The 22,860-nt window shown below is 40.6% G+C and overlaps 1 protein-coding gene across 6 annotated transcripts in view; it reads right to left on the bottom strand.

The window, feature by feature from the left end:
• The window catches only part of MYLK (myosin light chain kinase), a 325,099-nt gene that overhangs the window by 25,559 nt on the left and 276,680 nt on the right, over nucleotides 1-22,860 (bottom strand). For all 6 annotated transcript variants that reach the window (XM_084643345.1, XM_084643346.1, XM_084643344.1 and 3 more), the window contains 5 exons: nucleotides 17,019-17,321; nucleotides 12,563-12,595; nucleotides 12,369-12,462; nucleotides 10,767-10,970; nucleotides 4,870-5,087 (listed from right to left, as the gene is read on the bottom strand). In XM_084643345.1, coding sequence (XP_084499471.1) covers nucleotides 4,870-5,087; nucleotides 10,767-10,970; nucleotides 12,369-12,462; nucleotides 12,563-12,595; nucleotides 17,019-17,321 — 852 coding nt within the window. The remainder of the gene's footprint in view (nucleotides 1-4,869; nucleotides 5,088-10,766; nucleotides 10,971-12,368; nucleotides 12,463-12,562; nucleotides 12,596-17,018; nucleotides 17,322-22,860) is intronic.

Below are 22,860 nucleotides of genomic sequence, written 5' to 3' on the forward strand. Positions count from 1 at the left end.
TCCAAATGTGCCCATTTTAGCCCATGTCCATTCCAAACACCTGGAGAAGGAAGAAGAGGAAAGAAGCAAGAGTGCAAGTGGGGAGGCAACCAACAAGAAGAAAGTGGGCAGGGAACAAGGATGTCCAGGAATGGAAAAAGGAAATGATCAAGTGCAAGTGGGCCCAAAGGACCAAGAAATTATGTTTACTGGCTATACTGGAGCAAATGGATTTAGTTTGGGAACCAGCTCTTGTTCAGACTCCAAGATAACCTGGGCAATCAGTGCTTGGTGCAAATGAGGTCCGCTGCCCTACTATAGTTATTATTATTTATTAATTGTATGACGGTAACACCTAGGTTGGGACCCCATAATGCTAGGTACTGTACAAATACAGAAGGAGAGACTGTCCCTGCCTCAAGAGATTACAATCTCAATAGAAAGACAAACAAGGGATTGGAGGGGAAAAAGATGTAATAGACTCCAGTCCATTAATGTTAAAACAATCATGGTTACAAAGCATTGCACCCTTATAGCAATTAAAACAAAAACTTAAAAAATTATCAGCAGGTTAATCGTTTACTAGACTACAACTGGACTTACTTGACCATCAGAACAAAGCGCTAATACAGAATATATTTATTTGCCAGAACCAGCTGGTAGACACAATTAACCACATTTTACTATCATTCCTGCATGATCATCAGTTCATATGGTTAAGAAATTATAATTAATTTGACCTTCTACAGTTCCTTCCATCCAAAGATCTCAAAGCACTTTACAAACTCTAATCATACAACCTTTCAACACCCCTTTGAAGCATTAGTATCCGCATTTTATAGATCAGGAACCTCCAAAGCACAGAGAAGTTAACTCATCTACCCAAGGATCACACAGTAAGCCTGTGACAGAATCAGTTTTGTGCTAATCACTAACCATCCTTTTCTCCTGCAAGTATACACTGGGCACTACCATGGTGAATTCACTCACATTCCCCTCATCTTGTCATTTTACACACTAAAAAATCCTTTCTTCCTCTTCTCATAAATGGTGATAGCAAGCTAATTCAGGAAACCTTGCAGTAACAGAGACCTCCAGGGCTATCCAGTGCAAAGGATGTCAGTTTCTAGTGACTGAAAAGCCACATACATTTTGCACAGAGGGCCAATTTTTTACAAGCTTGGTACATAGGAAGAACCCTGGCTTCGGCTACCATTTAAGTGAGATCTAATGCTGAAGAATTAGTTGGAAACTGGCCTTTTTTTCTGCATTGTGCATAACTAATTGATTTTCAAAAAACAATGTCTTAGCACACACACACACACACACATCCTATGAACCCACAAAGTTTATCTTGAACAAATTTTTTACATGAGCTTCTAAGAACACCAAAAAAGGTTAGGAAAATATCCCACTACGTCTTTGGTATTTCCTGACAATAGAATAAGAGAACTAATTATCTGCATAAAATGACTATGGAAGGATTACTGGTTTTAACTAATTTAAGTTAGCTCAAATACTGAAAGCTAAGATGCACTACATTTTTACTGGTTAGAAAACAATTAAAAAGAAAGTTATAATATTATATTGCAAATCGATGTAGTCTCCACTTCCATTCTCTTTATGAGGGCTTTTGATTGAGTAAAGTCTGCCGGATTAGAATAATAGATTGCAGTTCTAACAAGGGTCCTAACCCCCCTTCGATTAAAGTCAGTGGGTGTTCCAACATAATCATAAATAGGTGCATTAGAATGCTCACAATCTGTCAAAGTAGGCAATTGCAAAGAAGAATGAACTAAACAAAACCATGTAACAAAACAACCTTGAATGGCTTAGAGCTGTTGCTAATAAAAAATGTTTTTCTTTTACTGGAAGAAGTCTGAGCTGAATGTTGTGAAAGTCTTACTGATCAGTAAAGCACTATTTTCCTTCATCTGGCCTGTTTAGTATGGTAGTCTCTCTTTGTAGGAACTGCTACATATGCCACATCGTGAATTTGGACAAAATTGCTCACAGTTCAGCCATGGATTAACACCAGAGGTGAGTTTGGTTCACAGATGAGAAAAAAGGCAAATGCTCATAATGCCACTTTGCAAGCAAGAGCATGCACAAATTAATCTACGTTTTATGAAATCAAGATAAATTCTGGTGTCCATGGCTACCATCCTTCTATGATTGAGAAAAATGTAGCATAATTGCAAATGTGGTATATGTGACATGATTGCAGCAATTCACGTTTTTGCATCACACTGTGCAAAATACACAGTAAATGCAATATGCTTTCCAAAAATCCAAAAACTATTTACATGAACACCACATTGAGAAGAGGGAATCCAGTCTCTCTTTTGGTAATCTTGGGTTAAACTAATTGTGATCTGAAAGTGAAAGCTACCTGGAAAAGTTACTGTAAAAATGCCATTCTGGGGTTCCATGTTTACTGTTTCTCAATGATCAAATCTGCTGACTTCACAAGTAAATGGGTTTCCTAGCTGCTAGTTGGAATCTGACAGTCAAGTTGGAGTCTCTCTCACTTCACCAACAAAGACTTCAGTATTGGAACTTAATTAACATTTCTGCTGATGATTCTTGAACCAGAACAAAACCCAGCTCACCATCCCAGAACTTTGTTTACTCTATAGTGCTAACAGGAGAGTAACTGCCGGTCAATTTTTATTTCAGTGAGTAAAGTAAGCAGATTGGTACCTTTTTATTCAACCACTTTCACATAGTCTCTTTTCAGAGCATAGCCACACCTTAAACCTGGAAGGCATACTTGTTCATTCCTAATCAGATTAATACATTATTTTTGTTAAGAATTCTTATTATGTTTGCACTACTCTGTGACTTAAGACAGAAAGGAAAGGGAAGGATGGATACAGAGATGTACTATTAAAGGCAGAATACAATAATTCCAAACATTACTTGCACACTAATCGCTTGTTTTGTTTTTTTGTAAAGGAATCATGTGTAATTTTATTTAAAAGGGGGAGCACACAACTATGGGCCCCATTATGAACCCATTACTTACACTGGTGAGCAGTAATTCCCATAAATTGCCCCCAAGGAAGTCAGTTGGATTAGTTACATGAATAACTGCTCCCCAAAACTGAGTAGCAAGTTCATAATCTGCCCGTACCTAGTTTAATACGTGGAATGATTTTCCTTCTGTTGCAAAGTATAAGATAAAAATAGAAACTCACTGTATAAAAAGAGTACTTGATGTTCAGTTAGCAGACCTATTTGCTGTATGGCTTCCCAGCATATATGATGCTCGTTAATGGAACTAGCAATGAGGCCACCGAAGAGCATGAAGGCAAGTAGCCATCCGAATGATTCCACTTTGGAATGACACCATACATGGGAACTTTCAGTCCAAAAAAAATTTTGAGGAAGTTATGAATAGTTCAAAAAAGGGGATTGTGATAGAAGTGCCTCTTCAACATAGGTTTGACAGGTGTCCGGTTTTCAATTGGAACGCCTGGTCGAAAAGGGACCCTGGCGGCTCAGGTCAGCACCACTGACAGGGCCATTAAACGTCTGGTCAGCGGCGCAGTGGGGCTAAGGCAGGCTCCCTGCCTGCCCAGGCTCCGCGCAGCTCCCGGATGCAGCCGGCATGTCCGTGCAGCCCTTAGGCACAGGGGCAATCAGGGATGTTCCAGGTGCTGCCCCCTCCCCGAGTGCTGGCTCTGCAGCTCCCATTGGCTGGGAGCCATGGCCAACAGGAGCTGCAGGGGTTGTGCCTGCGGGTGCAGGCAGCACACAGAGCCCCCTGGTTCCTCCGCCTAGGAGCCAGACATGCCGTCTGCTTCTGGGAGCCGTCTGAGGTAAGCACCGCCTGGCCGGAGCCTACACCCCAAACCCTCACACGCACCCCAACCCCCCGCCCCACCCCTGAGCCCCTTCCCACATTCCAAACCCCTCGGCTCCATCCCCCAGCCTGGGGCACCCTCTTGCATCCCAAATCCCTCATCCCCAGCCCTATCCCAGAGGCCCCACCCCCAGCCGGAGCCCTTTCCCCTCCCCTGCACCCTAATGCCCCGCCCCGAGCCCCTTCCTGCACCGCAATCCTCTCATCCCCAGCCCTACCCCAGAGCCTGCACCCTCAGCTGGAATCCTCACCCCTTCCACACCCCAACCCCCTGCCACAGCCTGGTGAAAATGAGTGAGGGTGGGAGAGAGCAAGCGAGGGAGGGAGGGGGGATGGAGTGAGTGGGATCAGGGCCTTGGAGAAGGTGTGAGGCAGGGGCAGGGCAGGAGGTGGTGTAAGAACGTTTGGTTTTCTGCAATCAGAAAGCTGGCAACCCTACTTCAACTGTTTAGCATGTACAACAATACACAAGAGTTTAGGACATTAAGTGAAGAATACTTTAACCAACACAAAGTGAAGTGGAAATGTAAGTAAAATGTAATTACCCAAGCTAGAAATTTCCCAGAACAAGTCCTATTCTTAAAGATCTCATGACACTGTTTTTTTTAAATGACTACAAATGATCAGGACCTTGATTTTATGTTTTATTTCAAGTATAAGGAACTAGTGTTTCAAAATTATTTTGGGTAAATGTGGTGATTTCTCTCTACAACTGTTCTGACTTTTGTGTATTTCACCTTTTGATCTACAACGGCACTACCATCTATAGAGACGGACTGCCATTTTGTATTCAGGCCAGTGCAGACTGTCTCAGAGAACAGACATACACTATGTGCTCTCTTATAGATGTCTTACTTTTGTTCTTTCTTGGTTTTAATATGTTACTCTAAAATAAGAAGATTAAAATTGAAAGTATCCATTTGCTCTTTATGTGTGAAAGAGCATAACAATAAATATGATAGAACTGTTCCTGCCGCACACAATTTGTCATTTGAACATAACAAAGTTAATATATTTATTACCTAATCTTCTTGCAAGTCCAAAGTCAATGAGTTTGATTCTTGCCCCAGTCTTGTTGACACACATAATGTTTTCCGGCTTCAAGTCCAAATGGACAATGCCCTGCTTATGGATGTACTGAACTCCTTCCGATATCTGCCTCATGTATTTAATACACTCTCTCTCTGTCAGTTCAAAGTCCTCATCGATGATTCGTTCAAAGAGTTCTCCTCCAGAAACACTGAAACAAAAAAACAAAAAAAGGGGTGGGGGAGGGAGATTATTGGATTATTTAAAAATATGTTTACTTATTGGTAAACTGGACACTTCCATTATACAAACAGAGATAGTTCACATTGCTAGCAGTTCCTAAAGGGTTTTGAAGGTATTTCAAGGCACAGCTTTTGTGTGGTAATGGAGATATTCATAGACACCACTTTTTAGCTGTCCTTGTGCCAGATATAGATCAGTGGATCTCAACCTTTTCCATACTGAGACCCCGTTTTCGTTACCAGTCCCAGCCCATGTAGACAGGATCTTAGCTGGGACGCCCCCAGCCCCCATTGCATTTAGCAATAACAGAAGGACAAGGTGGTTGTGACACTCTGACATCTGCTTGTGATCCCCTTGGATCAAACAAACAAAATATTAGTTGTTTTTGATACTTAGTAAATTACTCAACTTGTTCTTTGACTAATGTCCAAAGATGGGACATACTTTGTATTTATGCTGTGGGTGACACATGAACAAGGGAGGGAATGGTGAAAAAGCACCCTGGCACTTGTAAATCTCTTCTAAATGAAATATGGCAAACTCTTTATATGGCTTAATATTTGGCAACATTTACACTCACTGCCAAATGTAATTGCACATTTCAGTTACAGAAGGAAAACATAATTGAAAAGCAGCCTTTCAATGTTTATAAATTGTCAGATACATGGTAAGAAATTCTATGTCCCTCATGTATTAAATTGAAATAGAAACATCTGGAGCTCTGTACTCCTTTTGTTGCTTTAACTATAAGGTTTCAGAAAATATATAATTAGAGTAGCTACTGCAGTTTTCTACTAAAAGGTATTGGAGAATTAAACATGGAAACAATAAGGACAGCATATGCTTGACAAACTCAAATAATTACATGGATTACTATGTAAGGCTAAAACAATGGCTAGAGTTTCAGATAAACATATCTGAAATTGAAGTTTCTTGGTTCTAATAGTTTATGAGTTCAATATGTTAGCAACCAGTGCAGAGATGTTTATGAAAGCATCTGTTCTCAGAAAGTATGTGCTTTGAGCACTTTGCAGTTCCAAAATAAATATAATCCTTGTACTTTACAAGAAATGCAGAGGAGAACGCAGGCAGCTTCTTGTCAGAGACAACCATGTTATTTGAGTTAAAAGAGGATTCCCAACAAAGGACCTTATAAATTAAAAAGAAAGGACAAAAACCTTCAAGTGAAATATACTTCAGTGACTGCTTAAAACAGACCTAATGACTAATCTGAACAATTCTTTTTTTGTACTATAAATGCCATTCTTCTTGGCTCTGCCTTTGAAGAGTCTATGCCATTATCTCTAGTATATCCTTTTAGGCGTGTTACATGTCGATGTACGTGCATGCTGTTCTCGGCCCTCATTCCTCTGGCTATTCTGATAATGTCATTAAGATAAACTGTGCTTGCATTTCCTAGATTCTTGGTGTTTCATTTATTTCCTGCAGTTTATATTATACTAGAAAAGCAGAGTTGTTTCTTTTTCTGGATGTGTTTTTAAAGGTTCTTTGAGGTGGTGGATTGATCAAGTGTAACTCAGGTACCATGCATTGGCAGAGGGAATATGTTTTTTCTTCATGCATTTAGAACAATAGTATAATCATCTAAGGGCTGATCAAGTCAGTGGGAGTCTTTCCATTGATTTCAACAGGCTTTGGCTCAGGCTTTCGAGAAGCATATTCTTCTGGATGTATCTCACAGCAATTGCAGTCTTTAGCCACCTGTTATTTTAAGATTGTGCCCAGAGAGACACTATGGTCATTTAAAGAATCTATTTTGGACCTTCCTTGTGTGAAATCTTATATTCACTACATTTTGACATATACCCAAGCCAAATGCATAGGCTTGCTGATTTGTGACAATTCATTCATACCAAATGAATGGGGATTCATTTGCACTTTAATAATCTCAGGTTTATTACAGTCTATGCAAACATAAATTTGCTTTATGGGGCAAGTGAAAGAATCTGAAGGCACTTACTCCTCAACTTTCACAGCAATTCACAGGACACCGGAATGTCTACAGAGACAGGATTACTTCTATATTGGAAATCAAATTGCCTGAGATTTGCTTGTCACTGGATCTCCAAGCCAGGTAACAAACTGTTGACAAATTGGAAGGTTTTCAGAGAAAAGCAACCAAAATGATTTAAGGAGCTGGAGGAATTGATTTATGAGAACCAATCAAAAGAACATAATAGCTATATCTTGGCTAAGGAAAGCGATGGTAACTATGGAGGTTTAAACCACCCAAATTATTTGCATAGGGTATACACCAAGGAGAGATAGGAATTATTCAGCATGGTACAAAGGGAAATAACCAGACACTTTGGGAAGAAATTAAAAGGAAAAAATTAGGCTGAATATCAGGAAAAACCAATCCTCCTGGTAGTGAGGATAAGATAATGGACAAAGCTTCTAATGGAAATCTTTGGAGACATGTAAAACAAGAGGGTATAAAGCACTAGACATTTTATTATAGGGAACAATCCTGCACTGGAATTTTGGGGGATCGACTCAGAGACCTAATATATAAAGTCTCTGCAAACACAAGACACACACACACACACGGTAAGTTCTTCCAGTCTGGTTGGTTTCAAGTGGCTGGATTCTGGCTGTATGGCAAGTGGGTCAGATTGTCACTATTATTTCTAAATTCAATGTAAATGGCTTTCAGTCTTCAATCATATTCATATAGAAACAAACTATCTTCTTGGATGTACAATATCAATGGGAATGGCATACAAAAACAGAATTTGGCTCTACACTTGATCAGATTTTTTAGAAGAGCTCATGTCTCAGGGTGACCCCCTTGAAATGAAACAGGTCCAGCGCCCTTGTGGTAGAACAGGTGCTCCCAGTTTGGCCAATTAAGAGGTCATGGCAGCACCTGGGGCTATGAAGATCCAGGTTTTCAGTAAGCAAGGGGGATCAGGAGTAGCAGGGAGTCCCCTGGGAGAGGTAGCAGTAGGAACCTGCTGGGGAAAAAGGGTCTCCAGGGAGAAAGTGCTGGGAGGTGGTACTCAGCAAAACGGGCAAGGAAGAATCCTGCAGGATGCTCTGATGGAGGAGTGATAGAGAAGCAAAGTGGAAAATCCCCTGGGAGCAGTAGCCCAGGGTGGGCTGAGGAAAATTGCCTGGAATGAGACTCTGGGACTGGCAATGGACCTTTGTGTGTTTATAGGTTATCTCCCATCAAGCCACTGCAATTAAGGTTCCAAAAGTGCTCAATATGTAGCAGCTCCTATAGAGAACAATGGGAGCTGCTAAATGCTGAGCACCGTTGAAAATCTGGCCACTTCGTTGGAGTGGACAAATGGGAGATGAACCCTTTTGAAAATCTGGCTACATTTTTATACCCCAATGAGAACAATAGGAACTGCTTGGCTGTTGAGATCTTCTAAAACTCTGGCTCGTAAACTCTGATGTGGAAAATAATAAACTAGCTTAAAACCTAAAATCATGCCTAAACACAGACTACAATAACTAAACTCTGTGGTATTTAAATGCATCTTATCTTTTAAAATAGCAGGTGGTTTGGTGGAGGGGAAAATTAATGTTGTGTAGAGACACAGGCTATCCAGAACCCTTTATACATTTGCCTCTGTTTTCCATGAGGCCTGCCAGCTCCCAATTCCAAACTAAGTCGGACTTTTTCTCCTCCAACCATCACTAACTTGCTCAAGTTTTAAATCCAAAAATAAATGCACCATCTTATATTTAAGCACCCATGTTGCATAACAAGGATTCAATCTCTGAAATATGCTTGTGCAAACAATAGCTTTCACATGGTCTGAACATGCAGTAACTAAGACAAGTAGAGGTACGGTCTCTTTGCTTAAAGCAAGCTGTATTTTGCTAGGAAGATCAAGCCAGCAATAAAATTTCCTTGCTTTCCCTTTTTACGCACCACACTGGGAAGCAGCTGTGCTGGACCACAGCAATTGACCTATCCTTTTGGGAAAAACATCAACAGAGATCAAGAGTTGATTTTCTTTCCTGCTGCTGCTGCTACAAATATGGCGTTCACATTAAACAGGTGCACCGATAAACTATGCAACGGTCATTTTGGTCATGCATGCTCCCATTGCTTGTGGAGTCTGAACATTCCATTCCAAGCTGCATTGTATTATACAGATTCCCGTCTCGAAAGAAGTTCCAGCACAGGGACACCTTCTGAGCCCTGTCTTCTGCAAAAGTGAAAGAATATGTACTATGATCTACATACTAACTATGGTGGCTGATGGCAAGATAGATTAAATAGCTATCACATAGTTATAACACCATCATGTTGCTCTGTACTGTGATTCTTATGTTGCTTGTCTACCACTTTCAGTGATGGTGTGGGCTGGGAGCACAAAGTGAACAGTGTATATAGGCCTGGTGAGGGTGGGAAGATGGGGCACCATTGCTTTGTTCAACAACCAGGAATCAGCATAGATGGTCTTTGAATGTGGTCCTGATTAGCTGTCCGTGGAGTGAAGGATGGTAGCTTTGATGCAGGGATTGAGAGTCGTGGGGTGGAAGTTAAGGAAACTAAATAGGCATCATCAGTCCCTTCTTTAATTGCTAAGTCTGGGCCATGAGTTAGGAAGTGACATTAGAGGCAGCTCAGGTTGTTTTGAGCCAGTCTGGGTGCTAGACAGCCAGGAAGACCTATACGATCTTGTCTGCATACATTAAACTCACTTTAGAATTGTGTCTCTATTTATCATCTGTCTAGATTTTTCTATAGGTACTACTGTGATGGTTGCGACAAGTTAAATAAACAAGTTTTGTATCTTCTCTGCCAAGGAGACCCACAAGGCTCTCTTAAGGGTGCAGACAGAGGACCTCACCTTCGACAAAAAATAAATTTTCCTTCTAACAATGGTTGAATACTGTAGTTCATTTTTTTGCTCCTCTAACAGACATGACTATAAATGTGCTGAGTAGAATTTTTCATAAAAGTTCAACTATTCTGTTAGAATTTGGCTTTGGTGTTTGCATTCTGAATCACATCTTTCTTGTCTATAATTTATTGATTTATTCTCCACAGCCATTCCATCATCCATGAAAAATGACTGACCAGTATTTAAATAAAGAATTGGTAGTACTTTATCTAATGCATGTTTAGAGATTGCCAAACCAAATAAATAGTAACAATCTCATCCCCAACCCTTTTCTCATTTTTAGAACCAATCTGGACCTGAAGATTCTGAAATACTTGGTTAAATTTTTCTCTCCAATTGTTATTTTTGATTTTCACATTCCTCTATGTTTCCACATTCCATCTGGAAGCAGAGAGAAGAAACACCAGAAAAGTACCCTTCCTTCAATATTACCAACTGAACCAGATACAGGATGCAACAGAAATCTCATGACTGTGCTCACAAAATTTTTAGCCAGATTGTGTTGAAATCAATGGAGATACATTAGGAATAATTTGGCCAAAGATGCTTAAACATCTTTGATAAACACTTAGACAAAATTTGGATAATTTATGTGACCAGAACAAAAAATCTGGCCTTTTTTAAGAGTCACTCATCACTAGATAATATTTTATACAAAAAGGACAAGTTATTTTTAATGATCTGTCAGGGTATCAGGAAATCTTCACATGCTGGGCACCAATAAACTAAAATGTGCTCTTAAGGGTTATACTCACATTTCCAAGACCATGACGATGTTGGCTTTTTCTTCAAAGGCATCTACACACTGGACAAGTTTTGGATGATGTAGACAGTTCATGATGCCGATTTCCTGCCTTATATTTTCTTTATCCTTAGCTGAATATGCTTTGAAAAATTTTCCTGCCCAAACTTTTCCAGTTTTCTTCTCAACAAGTTTAAAGACTTGTCCAAATTTCCCCCTGAAAATATATAACTATTTCCATGAAATGGTTTTAATATTTTATGGCCTAATAAGACTAAAAACAAAACTTAACTAAAAACTTTTTCAGAGTGGTTAACTCAAATCTTGCACTGAAAATACATGATCACACCATTAGTCCAAGTGCTGTTCAAGACTGAACTGGGCATACTAATTTGCAAAATCATCTTGACGAACATTACATTCAAAAGGCGAGATCTTCACATAGTGTATATGGCTGTGGCTCTGTTAAAGTCAAGGGAGCTATGCTGATCTGAAAGAGCTGAGGATCTGCCCAGAAGGCTCAATTCTGACCTTAGCTAGACTGGTGTGTATCACCAGTCACAATAAAAAAAATAAGCACCTGTGCCTGTAGACACTGATACTACAAGCTAAACACCTATACACACTAATGTATCTAAAATCCTGTGGCAGTTCAATGCTCCCTAATTAGAGAGAGTCTTCACCCTCTGATGCACATTACTCCCATTAGCATCCATTACAGTTACACATACATGTATAGAAAGAATAGACTTCTAGGGCAGCGGGGCAGAGGTTGTGCTCTCTCCCTGCCCGAAGTGGGGGCTGGCCCAGGTCCTGCATCGCCTGGCATCGCCACTCGTCCCCCACGAATGTTCCTCCATGCCCCCCCAGTGGGGCATGTCTCACAGTTTGAAAACCTCTGTTCTACGGGCTCCAGCATTACTTCAGGCTACAATTGCTAATGTGAGCTTACTTACAATTCCACCTTAACCATAACCCTTACAAGTGGAAAACACAACAAGAGATGGCTAGTTTTGTTACAGAGAAGAATATACTGAGGTAGAACCTTACGGCCTTGATTGCCAACAGCAAAACAAGTCCTTCAAAGTATGCCCTGTCATACGATTTGGACACCCACAAGCCTGAGTACTGACACACACAGCCAACTTAATCATTGACCTTTAATGAGCAATACTATTAATGCTTTTGCTTTGGGGATTACGACCACTGTCAACAGAGAATCTACCCTACCACCAGGGAGTAGGGTTTCATCTCATTGGCACCAATGGATATAATGGAGCTGTAAGTGCACAGTGGGTTTCTGCCTTCCAGATAGATTTCAGAGCAGAGAATAAAAAACGAATCATCTAGCATTTATGGGCTTCATTCTCCTCACCAGAAGCACATGTGATGCCTATTTTGAAGTGTCAATTAACGGGAATGAAGAGCTTTTATGGAGATAAAACCAGACTCCTTTAGAATCTATTTTTTTACTGCACACAAGCAGCCCAGCTAGAAGGCTAAGAAGGTAACGTCCCATATCATACATGTTTAAGAATGCATCCTCCTAGCTCTTTATAGCCTTAGGAACACAGCATTCCAAGGGCTGAAACAAGAAACCTAATGGTCTACTTACGATCCCAATCTTTCTTCAATATTGTAGAACTCCGCAACTTTTTGTTCTGTATTTATAGTAACTGTCCGATAGTCGACCTCTGTTTCTTTCTCTTCTATAAGTGAGGATTAAGAACTGTTATTAAAAAAAAATCATACTACATGTATTAAAGATGTAGAGATTCATTTTCTCTGATGAAATTATGAACTTCTTACCATCATCGGATAGCTCAGCTTCATCTTTAGGTTCTATAAAAAAGCGTGGGGGCGGGGGGAGAGAAGAAAGATAAATTGAGATGATTAACTCCTGTCTGCATAGGATGTATATGCTTAGAGAAGGCTATCTTAGTCCTTGAATTAAGATCTTTTGGGTAAACAGTTAATGTGATGGTTAGGGACCAAAAGGCAGCCAGCTAACAGGGTTTGCATACTAAATATAAAGTAAAAATCTGTTCAATCTCAATGTACTAAATTTAAATCTGGTAGCAGAAGCCAGGCACTTCTGTTGTCATCAGTGTAGAATATCCTTTGAAGAGAAAGCAGCTGGTTTATATGTCTACTAGGCACATAAAATGTAAGGAATCGGATCACTGGATTATTTAATAGGCTGCCATCAGAATGCTTCAGAGGAAGGGAAAAATAAAACAATTAAAATTATTAAGCCCATAAAGCTCCTAACTGTACAATGCCTGTGTATAGGGAAAATACATTTCTTACTCTCACATCCAAACCTGAAAGTGTAAAAAAACAAAGCAAAAACCTCTGAGAAAGGCTGTTCTTTGAAGCTGTCCTGCCAATTTTGCAAACCTAGAGCTTTGGATAGTTCAGATAAGCACCCACATTTATTGGTGCTTATCTGAAATGAATTGCCTAGTCATTTAGGCCCAACTGTTTCAATAAAACCTCAATTCCAAATGTGCAACTGTTTGCAGGCACAAATCCTTACAAATAAAGTAACACAACTGAAGTCAGCTGAAGATTCTCACGTGGGGGAATCCTCCAGTGGTGATGAGTCAGCATAACTGGCCCTGTGTCATTCTCTATTTTGCAGTGGGGGTGATCAAGGAAAACGGGGTGGAGCCATAAAGCTGAGGTGCTTCAGCAATCCATGACAGCCATAATGGCTGTTGGGGTTGGAGGGCGGGTGTTAGAGTCAGCAAAATTTAGAGCTGCTCTAAGTTACTGCTTCAAATTGCTCCTGAGGACTATGCTGGTTCTCAGTGGCCTGAGGATCAGTGAGTTGCAATGTTTCACAACTACCAAGGCAGCTCCCCCTCCAAACTGCTGGACCTGATTATCTGACTCTGCCACTGAGTTTGTGCACTCCTAACCATGTGACTTAACCTCTTTGTGCCAATGGATTTACACTATTTATACAGAGCCCCAATACATTCTAGGTTCTTTACAATTAAAGCTAGACTCAGTGCCTGGTAATAAAATAGTAGGGATGGGCGAAGGAAGGAGGGCAAGGTACACAGTAATAAGATTATACAGTTATGTTACATAGACATCTTTATGTGACAATAGAGATGAATTTGACCCCCTCAACACCCAATAGATGGTGATGAGTCTGCAAACTGGTAGCCAGACAAGTTGAGTGGACTTAGCCAATCAACAGAAACCCCATCACCCCCTCTCCCTGCTGTGTTTGTGATATTTACATACCTGCAGCAGAGACAGACTGGTCTGCACTCTGCCACTGTAGCAGGGAAGCAAGGGAAGATTGCCCTCCCCCACTCTGTGGGAGCTGTGCTCAGATTTTCTGCTATGGAAATCACAATTACATTGAGCAGGTCACATTTTCCTCCCCTTTTAAGGGCTGCATGAAGGAGCAGATCCCGTCCTCTTTGCCAATAACTGCGTCTGCCAAATGTCCCAAGGCTAGACTTGCTGTATACGCAACATGCACATCACTGCATCAAAGACTTGGACAAATAAGACTTGTGGTCCACGGGTGGAAGTCCTAAATTAGTAAAAAGGTACATCTCCCCCATGGTTGAACTCAGTGAAGCTAAGCTAATGTCTTCTTCAGCTGGAAACCAGTGTTACCAACTGAACACCAAAGCTGGCCATGCATACTTTGCTTCTTTATGACTTATTATATTACTTTAACAATGTTGATTCTGGACTGATGGTGAATATATGGCAACCTGCTCATTTCACTCTCATAATAATAATACTTTGCACTGCTAAAGCACTTTCCATTGGAGGATCTCCAAGTGCTTCACCAACACCATGGGACCTCAACATCTCTGTGAGGGAGGCATTATGCCTCTTTTTAGAGATGGGCAAACTGAGGCTAAAGCTATGTCTTCATACCCAAAAAGCTGTGTTTTTACAGTGAGATTATTAATGTGCATTAGCCATCTCACTCTAAAATCCTAGTGGAGACAAGGCTCTGTAGTTTTTACCGGAACACATCCAGGCAAGATCAACTAGGTGGATGGTATAGTATTTGCCACACCCTAGTTACAATGCAGTAAAAACTATCAGTATCTTGTCTCCTCTAGTATTCTACAGTGAGATAACTAATGAATGTTAATTATCTCATGTAAACCTCCGACACACATCTTTTTGGGCAATGAAGGCATAGCCTTAGTTACTTGGCCAGGAATTTACAGTGATGAGAATGTAAGAAGTCCTGATTTTCAGGTGTGTTGAACACCCGCATTTCCCACTGACTTCCATTGGAATTGTTTGGGTTCAGTATTACTGAAAATTAGGCCTTAAGTAATTTGTGCAAGTCAGTTGTAGCGTCACATACAGAACCCTGGAGTCCTGGCTTCCAGTCTCCTGCTGAAATCACTAATCTACACTGTCTCCCTGATACAAGGAGTTATCTTTGTACAGTGGGTTCTTTACTCAACCCATCTTATTGTTATCATTTGTTATTTGTATTGCAGTACCTGCTAGGTGCTCCAGCCCCATTGTGCTAGGGATTGTAAAGACATAACAAAATCTTCTCTCTTCAATTAAAAAAAATACGTTGTTTCCACCCATCACAACCAGCGATAACTTTTGGAAATACAAAAGCAAAGGAACAGTCTGACAGTTTCCAAACCTAAGTGTGTTCTTCCAGCAAGCAAAGAGAGGAGGCATTCCAACACAGGGAATTTTTGTTATCAACAGCCAGCACTGTCCAGCTTTCACACAAATTTATGGTCACTCTTACTACATTCTTCCCTTGGAGAGAAAATTGATCCTTGATTTATATCAACCTTTCAGATTTTCTTTTAAATAATGAGAGAAAGTAAATACATGCATATAGCGCCAATTTAGCTGCTCAAGCAAGAGAACAAATTACTTCTGCATGGAAATATTTGCCAAAAAGCTGTGGAAGGTCTTACAGTGCTGCACCACTGTGCTGTTATTTTGACCCCATCTCTCACTAAAAGATAATATTACAAACTCTCTCTGACTTTATTTGAACCAGGTAAGAACACAAAGCACTGCATATATAATGTACTTCAAAACAGGAAGAGAGAAGTGAAACACATAATCCAAATCCCAAAAACAGGCAGTAGGAAATACGGAAAAATAATTTGTTCTCCTTTATTTTCCAATTCTGGACTTTTCAGTGCCCTGCAAGCACCTAAAAGAGGTCCTCCATATTGTACACTATGTGTGTGCATACAATGCTTGTTTCTGAGTTTTTCTGTTTTTTGAACATATGGCTCTTGTTCAGTGTAAGTGTCAGGATGCTTCAGTTCTTCTCTTTGAAACTTCTCTGCTGATAAATGGTCAAGGGAAAAAAGTTGAATGGTGGCGGAAAATATCCCCAAGAGCACATAAAACAGGAATAAAATATTCTAGAATGGTAACTGGCTCAAAAATTCTTTAAAAAATTGGCTACTCATATAAGGTGCCAGTTTGACAGCACAGCGCTGGAGACTGAAGTCTTCTGGCTGCTGATCAGGCACCTCATGGGCAACTGTGGCACAAAATCTCCCACGCTGACTCACTAACACGCTTTGGATCTGAAGTCTCTAGGTATGAGAGGTTAATCTAGCTTCCTTGCCCTTAGCTTCTCCACTGAGGCTGCCAACAAATGTACCAGCTGGTGTTAATTGTGGTGATGTTTTTGGTGATGTTTCCATTACAAAGTAGACAGAGGCCACCGATTCATTTTCCAAAAGTCACTAACCAGCATTCTCAAATAGAATTAAATCTGAACCCATAACTCTTGGGTGAAATGTTCCATATCTCACTACAAGTATCCTGAGCTACAGAAACTTGTTAACAAATGGTTGCAGAGTAACAGCCGTGTTAGTCTGTATTCGCAAAAAGAAAAGGAGTACTTGTGGCACCTTAGAGACGAATAAATTGGTTCGTCTCTAGGTGCCACAAGTACTCCTTTTCTTTTTGCTAACAAATATAGATAAACATACATAAACAAATGCAGTTGACACAAAATTCATTGCATTCATAAAACAGACAGAAAAATATTGGCCCAGATTTTCCAAGTTAGGAAGACACAAAAATTGATCTGCTCAGATATTCAATGGAAGCATAAAAATGCCTCACATCAAGCATGAGCAGTCATATAGTTCAGGAATTGACACTCATAAATCACCAGTATGCAAATGTATATTGGCAATTGGCTGTACCTACCTTGAAAAATCCTGGGCCATTATCTAATAGAGTTTAATCATTTTTCTCAGTAAGGACTAACCTTCTTGTTTCTCTCCTACTTTTACCAGTTCTGATTCTTGGCTGGGCTCACTTATGCCATACACGTTAGCAGCTCGCACCCGGAATTTGTACTCCCTGTCAGCCAGCAGGGACTTGACATTGTAAGAAGTGCTACGGCAAGTAGTAAGATCTGTCCATTTGTTATCCACTGAGTTCCAGGTTTCCACAGTGTAGGACTGCACAGCGCTTCCGCCATCGTAAGAAGAGCCATACCAAGAGAGAGTGAGGGAAGAACTTTGTATGTCCGAGGCACAGGGTTTTCCGGCTGGGGGATCAGGTTTATCTGCAAATGGGGACACACATGCAAAAATACATTAGATCAAACAAATTAATTCTGCTACCTACTCCCTCATTAATTGTTATTTCCCCACCTGATCCACAGAGCCCACTCATCCTCAATTTTGACCTCTTTTGTTTTGTAATTGTTACAGCTAGTTAGATCTATGCTATACATTTGATAGATTGTTTATTAAAGTTAGTGTTGGTAACTCTCACAATTTTATTGACAGTCTCAGAATGTTTTGTGCTTCCTTAAAGCTCCTGCTCCTGGAGTCATGCCACTAAAGAAGCAAGTTTATATGGTTGCAGAGAAAAAACTTGAAAAGTTTGAAAAGTGTGTACCTAAAAGGCTCAAAAACCAGAAGGCAAGTAAAAAGAATTATGATTTTATCTCAGAGTGGCATTGTGAGGAGTTTTACAGATGGGGAACTGGGCACAGAGGGAATAATTAACCTGCCCAGGGTCACACAAGAAGTCTGTAACAGAGGAGGGAATTGAACTAGGGTCTCTTGAGTTCCAATCTAGCACCCTAATCACAAGACCATCCTTCCTGCCTAGATTTGTAGGCCAAGCTACAAAGAAGCAATAAGGCTTGATTCAACGTACACTGAACTCAGTAGAAAGCCTCCCATTCAATTCAATGGACATTGAATCAGGCCTATAAGTAGCATCCCCCACCAGTAATGAAAAATTGTAAAGTTTCAACAACAGAGATTTTCTTTCAACATGCAGAGTTTAAATATCCTCTTCTGATTTTTTAAAAAACTTCCCTGAAAAAATTCTACCATGGGTTGGGATAGGATGTGTGCAAACAGGCTTATATAATAGGCTTTTTAAACTTCAACCTTAAGCATGGAGCAACTGTTTCTCAATTAGGGGCTCACTCCTTCAGCTCTTAGTTGCATAAATAAAGCCTGCATGATGGCTTTGGATGATAGGATTAAAATTCAAAATGATTTGGACAAACTGGAGAAATGGTCTGAAGTAAATAGGATGAAATTCAGTAAGGATAAATGCAAAGTACTCCTAAAGGAGCAATCAGTTGCACACCTACAAAATGGGAAATGACTGCCTAGGAAGTTAGTCTCTAAGGTGCCACAAGTACTCCTTTTCTTTTTGCCTAGGAAGGAGTACTGTGGAAAGGGATCTGGGGTTCATAGTGGATCACAAGCTAAATATGAGTCAACAGTGTAACACTGTTGCAAAAAAAGGAAACATCATTCTGGGATGTATTAGAAGGAGCGTTGTAAGCAAGACACGAGAAATAATTCTTCCACTTTACTCCACGCTGATTAGGCCTCAACTGGAGTATTGTGTCCAGTTCTGGGTGCCACATTTCAGGAAAGACATGGATGAATTGGAGAAAGTCCAGAGAAGAAGAACAAAAATGATGAAAGGTCTAGAAAACATGACCTACGAGGGAAGATTGAAAAAAACTGTGTTTTCTTAGTCTGGAGAAGAGAAGACTGAGAGGGGACATGATAGCAGTTTTCAAGTAAATAAAAGGTTGTTACAAGGAGGAGGAAGAAAAATTGTTCTTGTTAACCTCTGAGGATAGGATAAGAAGCAATGGGCTTAAATTGCAGCAAAGGCGATTTAGGTTGGTCATTAGGAATAACTTTGTAACTGTCAGGGGGGTTAAGCACTGGAATAAATTGCCTAGGGAGGTTCTGGCATCTCCATCATTGGAGCTTTTTAAGAGCGGGTTAAGAGCGAGTTAGACAAACACCTGTCAAGGATGGTCTAGATAATACTTAGTCCTGCCGCAAGTGCAGGGGCCTGGACTAGATGACCTCCCTTCCAGTCCTACGATTCTATGTGCCATTTGGGTGCTGCTCTGGTTAATGACACAAAGAAGCCTCTCATTTTTCCTGTCTCTTTCAAAATTAAATGTAATGGTTAACTCAGAAGTTAAGTAGATAAATGCTTTTCTGAGACGGAAAGATGCTGACACTTTTGTTTTAAAATTGCTTATTAAAAAGAATTATGATAAATTCTTCAGAAAACCTGAAAGAATGCAGAATATCTTGTGCTGGAGTAATCCTCTCAGGACTGCTCTTAAAAGTAAAATCTACAAGATAATGATGATGATGATCTGGATGAATTAATGGCCAAAGGTTGATTGGTAACATCAGGAAAAGAGAATAAGTGCTGGGGGAGGTGAAAGGGAATAGGTGGAAAAAGACATTCTGTGGCGATGCAGATGTCTATGTAAGATATACATTGGTACAACAGGCGAGTATGTGTGAGGTGCTGTATAAACACATAGTAAGACACTGTCCGCACCCTGTAGATCTTATAATCTAAATAGACAAGACGGACAAAGTGGGGGATCATCATTCCCATTTTATAGGTGGGAAACGTAGGCACAGAGTCACTTGTCTAAGTTCACACAAGAGGTCAGTGGCAGAGAGAAAAATTGACCCTCTATCTACTGAGTCCTAAGCCAGTGCCTTAACTTCGAGACCCATCATTCAGCATCAGGGTACAAGATGATGCAAGGTAAAACACACTCTTCCCCCCCTATTTCTTCCTTTCGATTCCGCATTTTACAGCTCCCAACCCAAGCTCACGGCTCTCACGCAACTGTTACATAACCACTATAACATTTTTTTTTTTAAAGATATCACAGAACTATGCCTAAGTCAACCACGGCAATACTGGACCAAAGGGACAATCACAAATACTTTACGTTGCTTGTTTCTGTGGGTTGCTTTCTCTCTGTAAACTGCCACCACCATTCTGCTCCCCTCAGAGTATAAATTACACCAATGTACACCCACTTACCCGTGGGTAAATTACACAGTTTACAGTAACTTGACAGGTAACGGACACCACCATTTACATGAAGCATTATTGTAGCTGTGTCGGTCCCAAGATATTAGAGAGACAAGGTGGATGAGAGAGAGAAGAAGAGCTCTCTGTACACTTGAAAACTTGTCTCTCTCACCACACAGGAATGGGGGCAGAGAGGAACGACTTTGGCTATTTTTGTCTCTAGCTCAAAAAGAGAGAGAAGCAACCAGTGTTGCCAGCTCTCACAATTTTGTCATAAGTCTCATGATAATTATTGTTTTCCTTAAAGCCCCAGCTCCTAGAGTCAAGTGGATATATGATGATTTCAGCCTTCATTCTTAAAGAAAAAAAGTAACTTTCTAGTCCTTGTGGCTGTGGAGAAAGCTTCAAAATGTGATCCCAAGGTACCCTAAAGGCTCAAAAAGTGGACGGTAAATAAAAAGAACACCAAATCTATTGTTTTTACATAATCTCATGATTTTAGAGCCACTCTCGTGATTTTTGGTGAGCCTTACTCATGATTTTTGAACACTTGGGGTTGGCAATACTGAGCAACCCAGCATGTAGGGTTCTGCATCAGGCAGGGACACTGCCTGCTCCTGAGCCTATATGGCCCCAAGAACTCCCAAGGGAAAGGGTTAGGCTGCTCAAGGGCAAAGCTGACCAAGGGGGAAGAAGGCTCCATTTTGCAGCTCACATGTCACACACTGAAGGAGGACGACTCTGGACAATCCAAGGGGCTCTGACCCCAGCCCAAAGAATGCCCTGGAGTGACAAGGAAACTAAGGCAGGGACATGGGTTTAGTGTTTTCTGATGAGAAGTACACTCCTGTGCTTTATATAATTAAGTAAAAGAGCAATAATGTGCTAGTCTCTGGGAACAGTGTCTGACTGTGATCTTCATAAATATTGCATGCCTCCAGGGAAAGTGAAACCTTCATAGTGGAGTTCTGGGAAAGTAAGTGTTTAAGTATGGGGGAATCTGAAGGCTTAGCACTGTGCCCAGGGGGGCCAGGCAGCTGGACAGTGGGTTTCAGCTCTCAGAAGGAGGTGTGAGACAGAAGTTCTGCACCCAGAGAGTGTGCTTAGGGACCCCAAGATTCAGGCACTGGCTGGATTCCATTCAGGTTCTGGAAGCGTAAAACACCTGTGTATCCAGGGACTCAGAGGCTTTGATTCCCCTCACATCAGTCTTGTGGGTGGCTGGAAAGAGGCACCCAGCCAGATCTGTGACATCCCCTAGTGCTGCAGAGGGATGACAGTGTAAAGGAAAAATGGATAGTTTGATCAAATTATATTAGTTCCGTATTAGTGCTAAATATTCAGTTCTTTGATTGAAACAGGGACAATTTTCTCTTCGTTGAATACTCATTACTTTTGTGCTTTGACTGGTTTAACTTATAAAGCACCTTTTACTTTTTTGATTTTTATAATTTTGAGTTCACCAATAAAAAAAAAAAGAGTTTTCCTCAAAATGGAATGTAAAGGGTTATAACTTTTAATGGGGATAAAGAATTTTCAGATGCACTCACCATGAGAGTATCTAGCAAGGAGATAAAGAGACTTCATAATTTAGGTTATCTGTACTCATTTCTTGGCAACACTTAAAACACCATTCCACTAGGAGTCATCATTATACAGCAGACCTCTAATTAAACCCCAAAATATCAGAAACCAGATGCAATTTTGACCTTAACCTCCAGAATGGCTTATTGCCCTTCTTCATTGTTAAAGATTCAGGGCCTGATCCTCTGGTAGCATAAAGGGGCCTTAAAGAGGGCAAAAATTCAATTTACATCCACTTTTAGACCTCTTTATACAGCTAGACTGGTGTAAAACTGCCTTCATGTAAACAAGAATCTGCAGTGGGACTCTTTACAGGTCCAATCTGCCATTTCAGGGTACTTTTTCCAAGGCACTGATGGTATTATTATAATTTATTATTTCTATTATGGTAATACCTATAGTTATCTACAGAGATCAGGACCCCTTTGGGCTAGGCACTGCACAAACACACAGTAATGGCCAAGCCCTACTCAGAAGAGTTTACTATCTAAATAAATAAGACAGACAAAGGGAGTGAGAAAGGAACTATTGTCATTCCCAATTTATAGATGGGGAACCAAGGCAGAGAGAGATAAAGTGACTTGTCCAGCTTCAGACAGAAAGACCTTGAATCCAGACCTCCTGAGTCCCAGTCCAGTGGCTTAAGTACAAGACCATCCTTCTTCTCCATCTTATTAGCACTACTGGACAACCTCCTCATAGCAATGGATAGAGGACAGATCTCAATGCTCCTATCACTCACCCTATCAGCAACATTATACAACACAGCACAGGGTATGACATTGATAGAGTACATGGGTCCAATCACAAAACTCCAAGAGTGGTGTTACCTAGCTGCTTCTTTTCACTACAAATCATTGTGTCTGGCAATACCACAGAGATCTAACCTCTCTCCTCTTCAAAATCCACCTGAGATTTTGTGGAAAGGTGCTGAGACACCATGGACTGTGCTGCCAACAAATGCTAGTGACTCCCCGCTGTATTTCTCATAAACACCTTCATCACAAAGATGTTGCAGTGCCTACAAGAGACCAGCACCTGGATAAAGAACAGCTGGTTCAAACCAAACTGAGATAAGCAAAGGGAAATCACTTTGAAGAACTTCTGCCCTTTCAGAGGCATTTACCATGGTTCATCAAAGTTGTGTGAAGCCATGGGGTTATGTTGGACACAAGACTAAG

Source organism: Lepidochelys olivacea (assembly GCF_965140295.1).
Source record: "Lepidochelys olivacea isolate rLepOli2 genome assembly, chromosome: 11".
Classification (NCBI taxonomy): domain Eukaryota; kingdom Metazoa; phylum Chordata; order Testudines; family Cheloniidae; genus Lepidochelys; species Lepidochelys olivacea.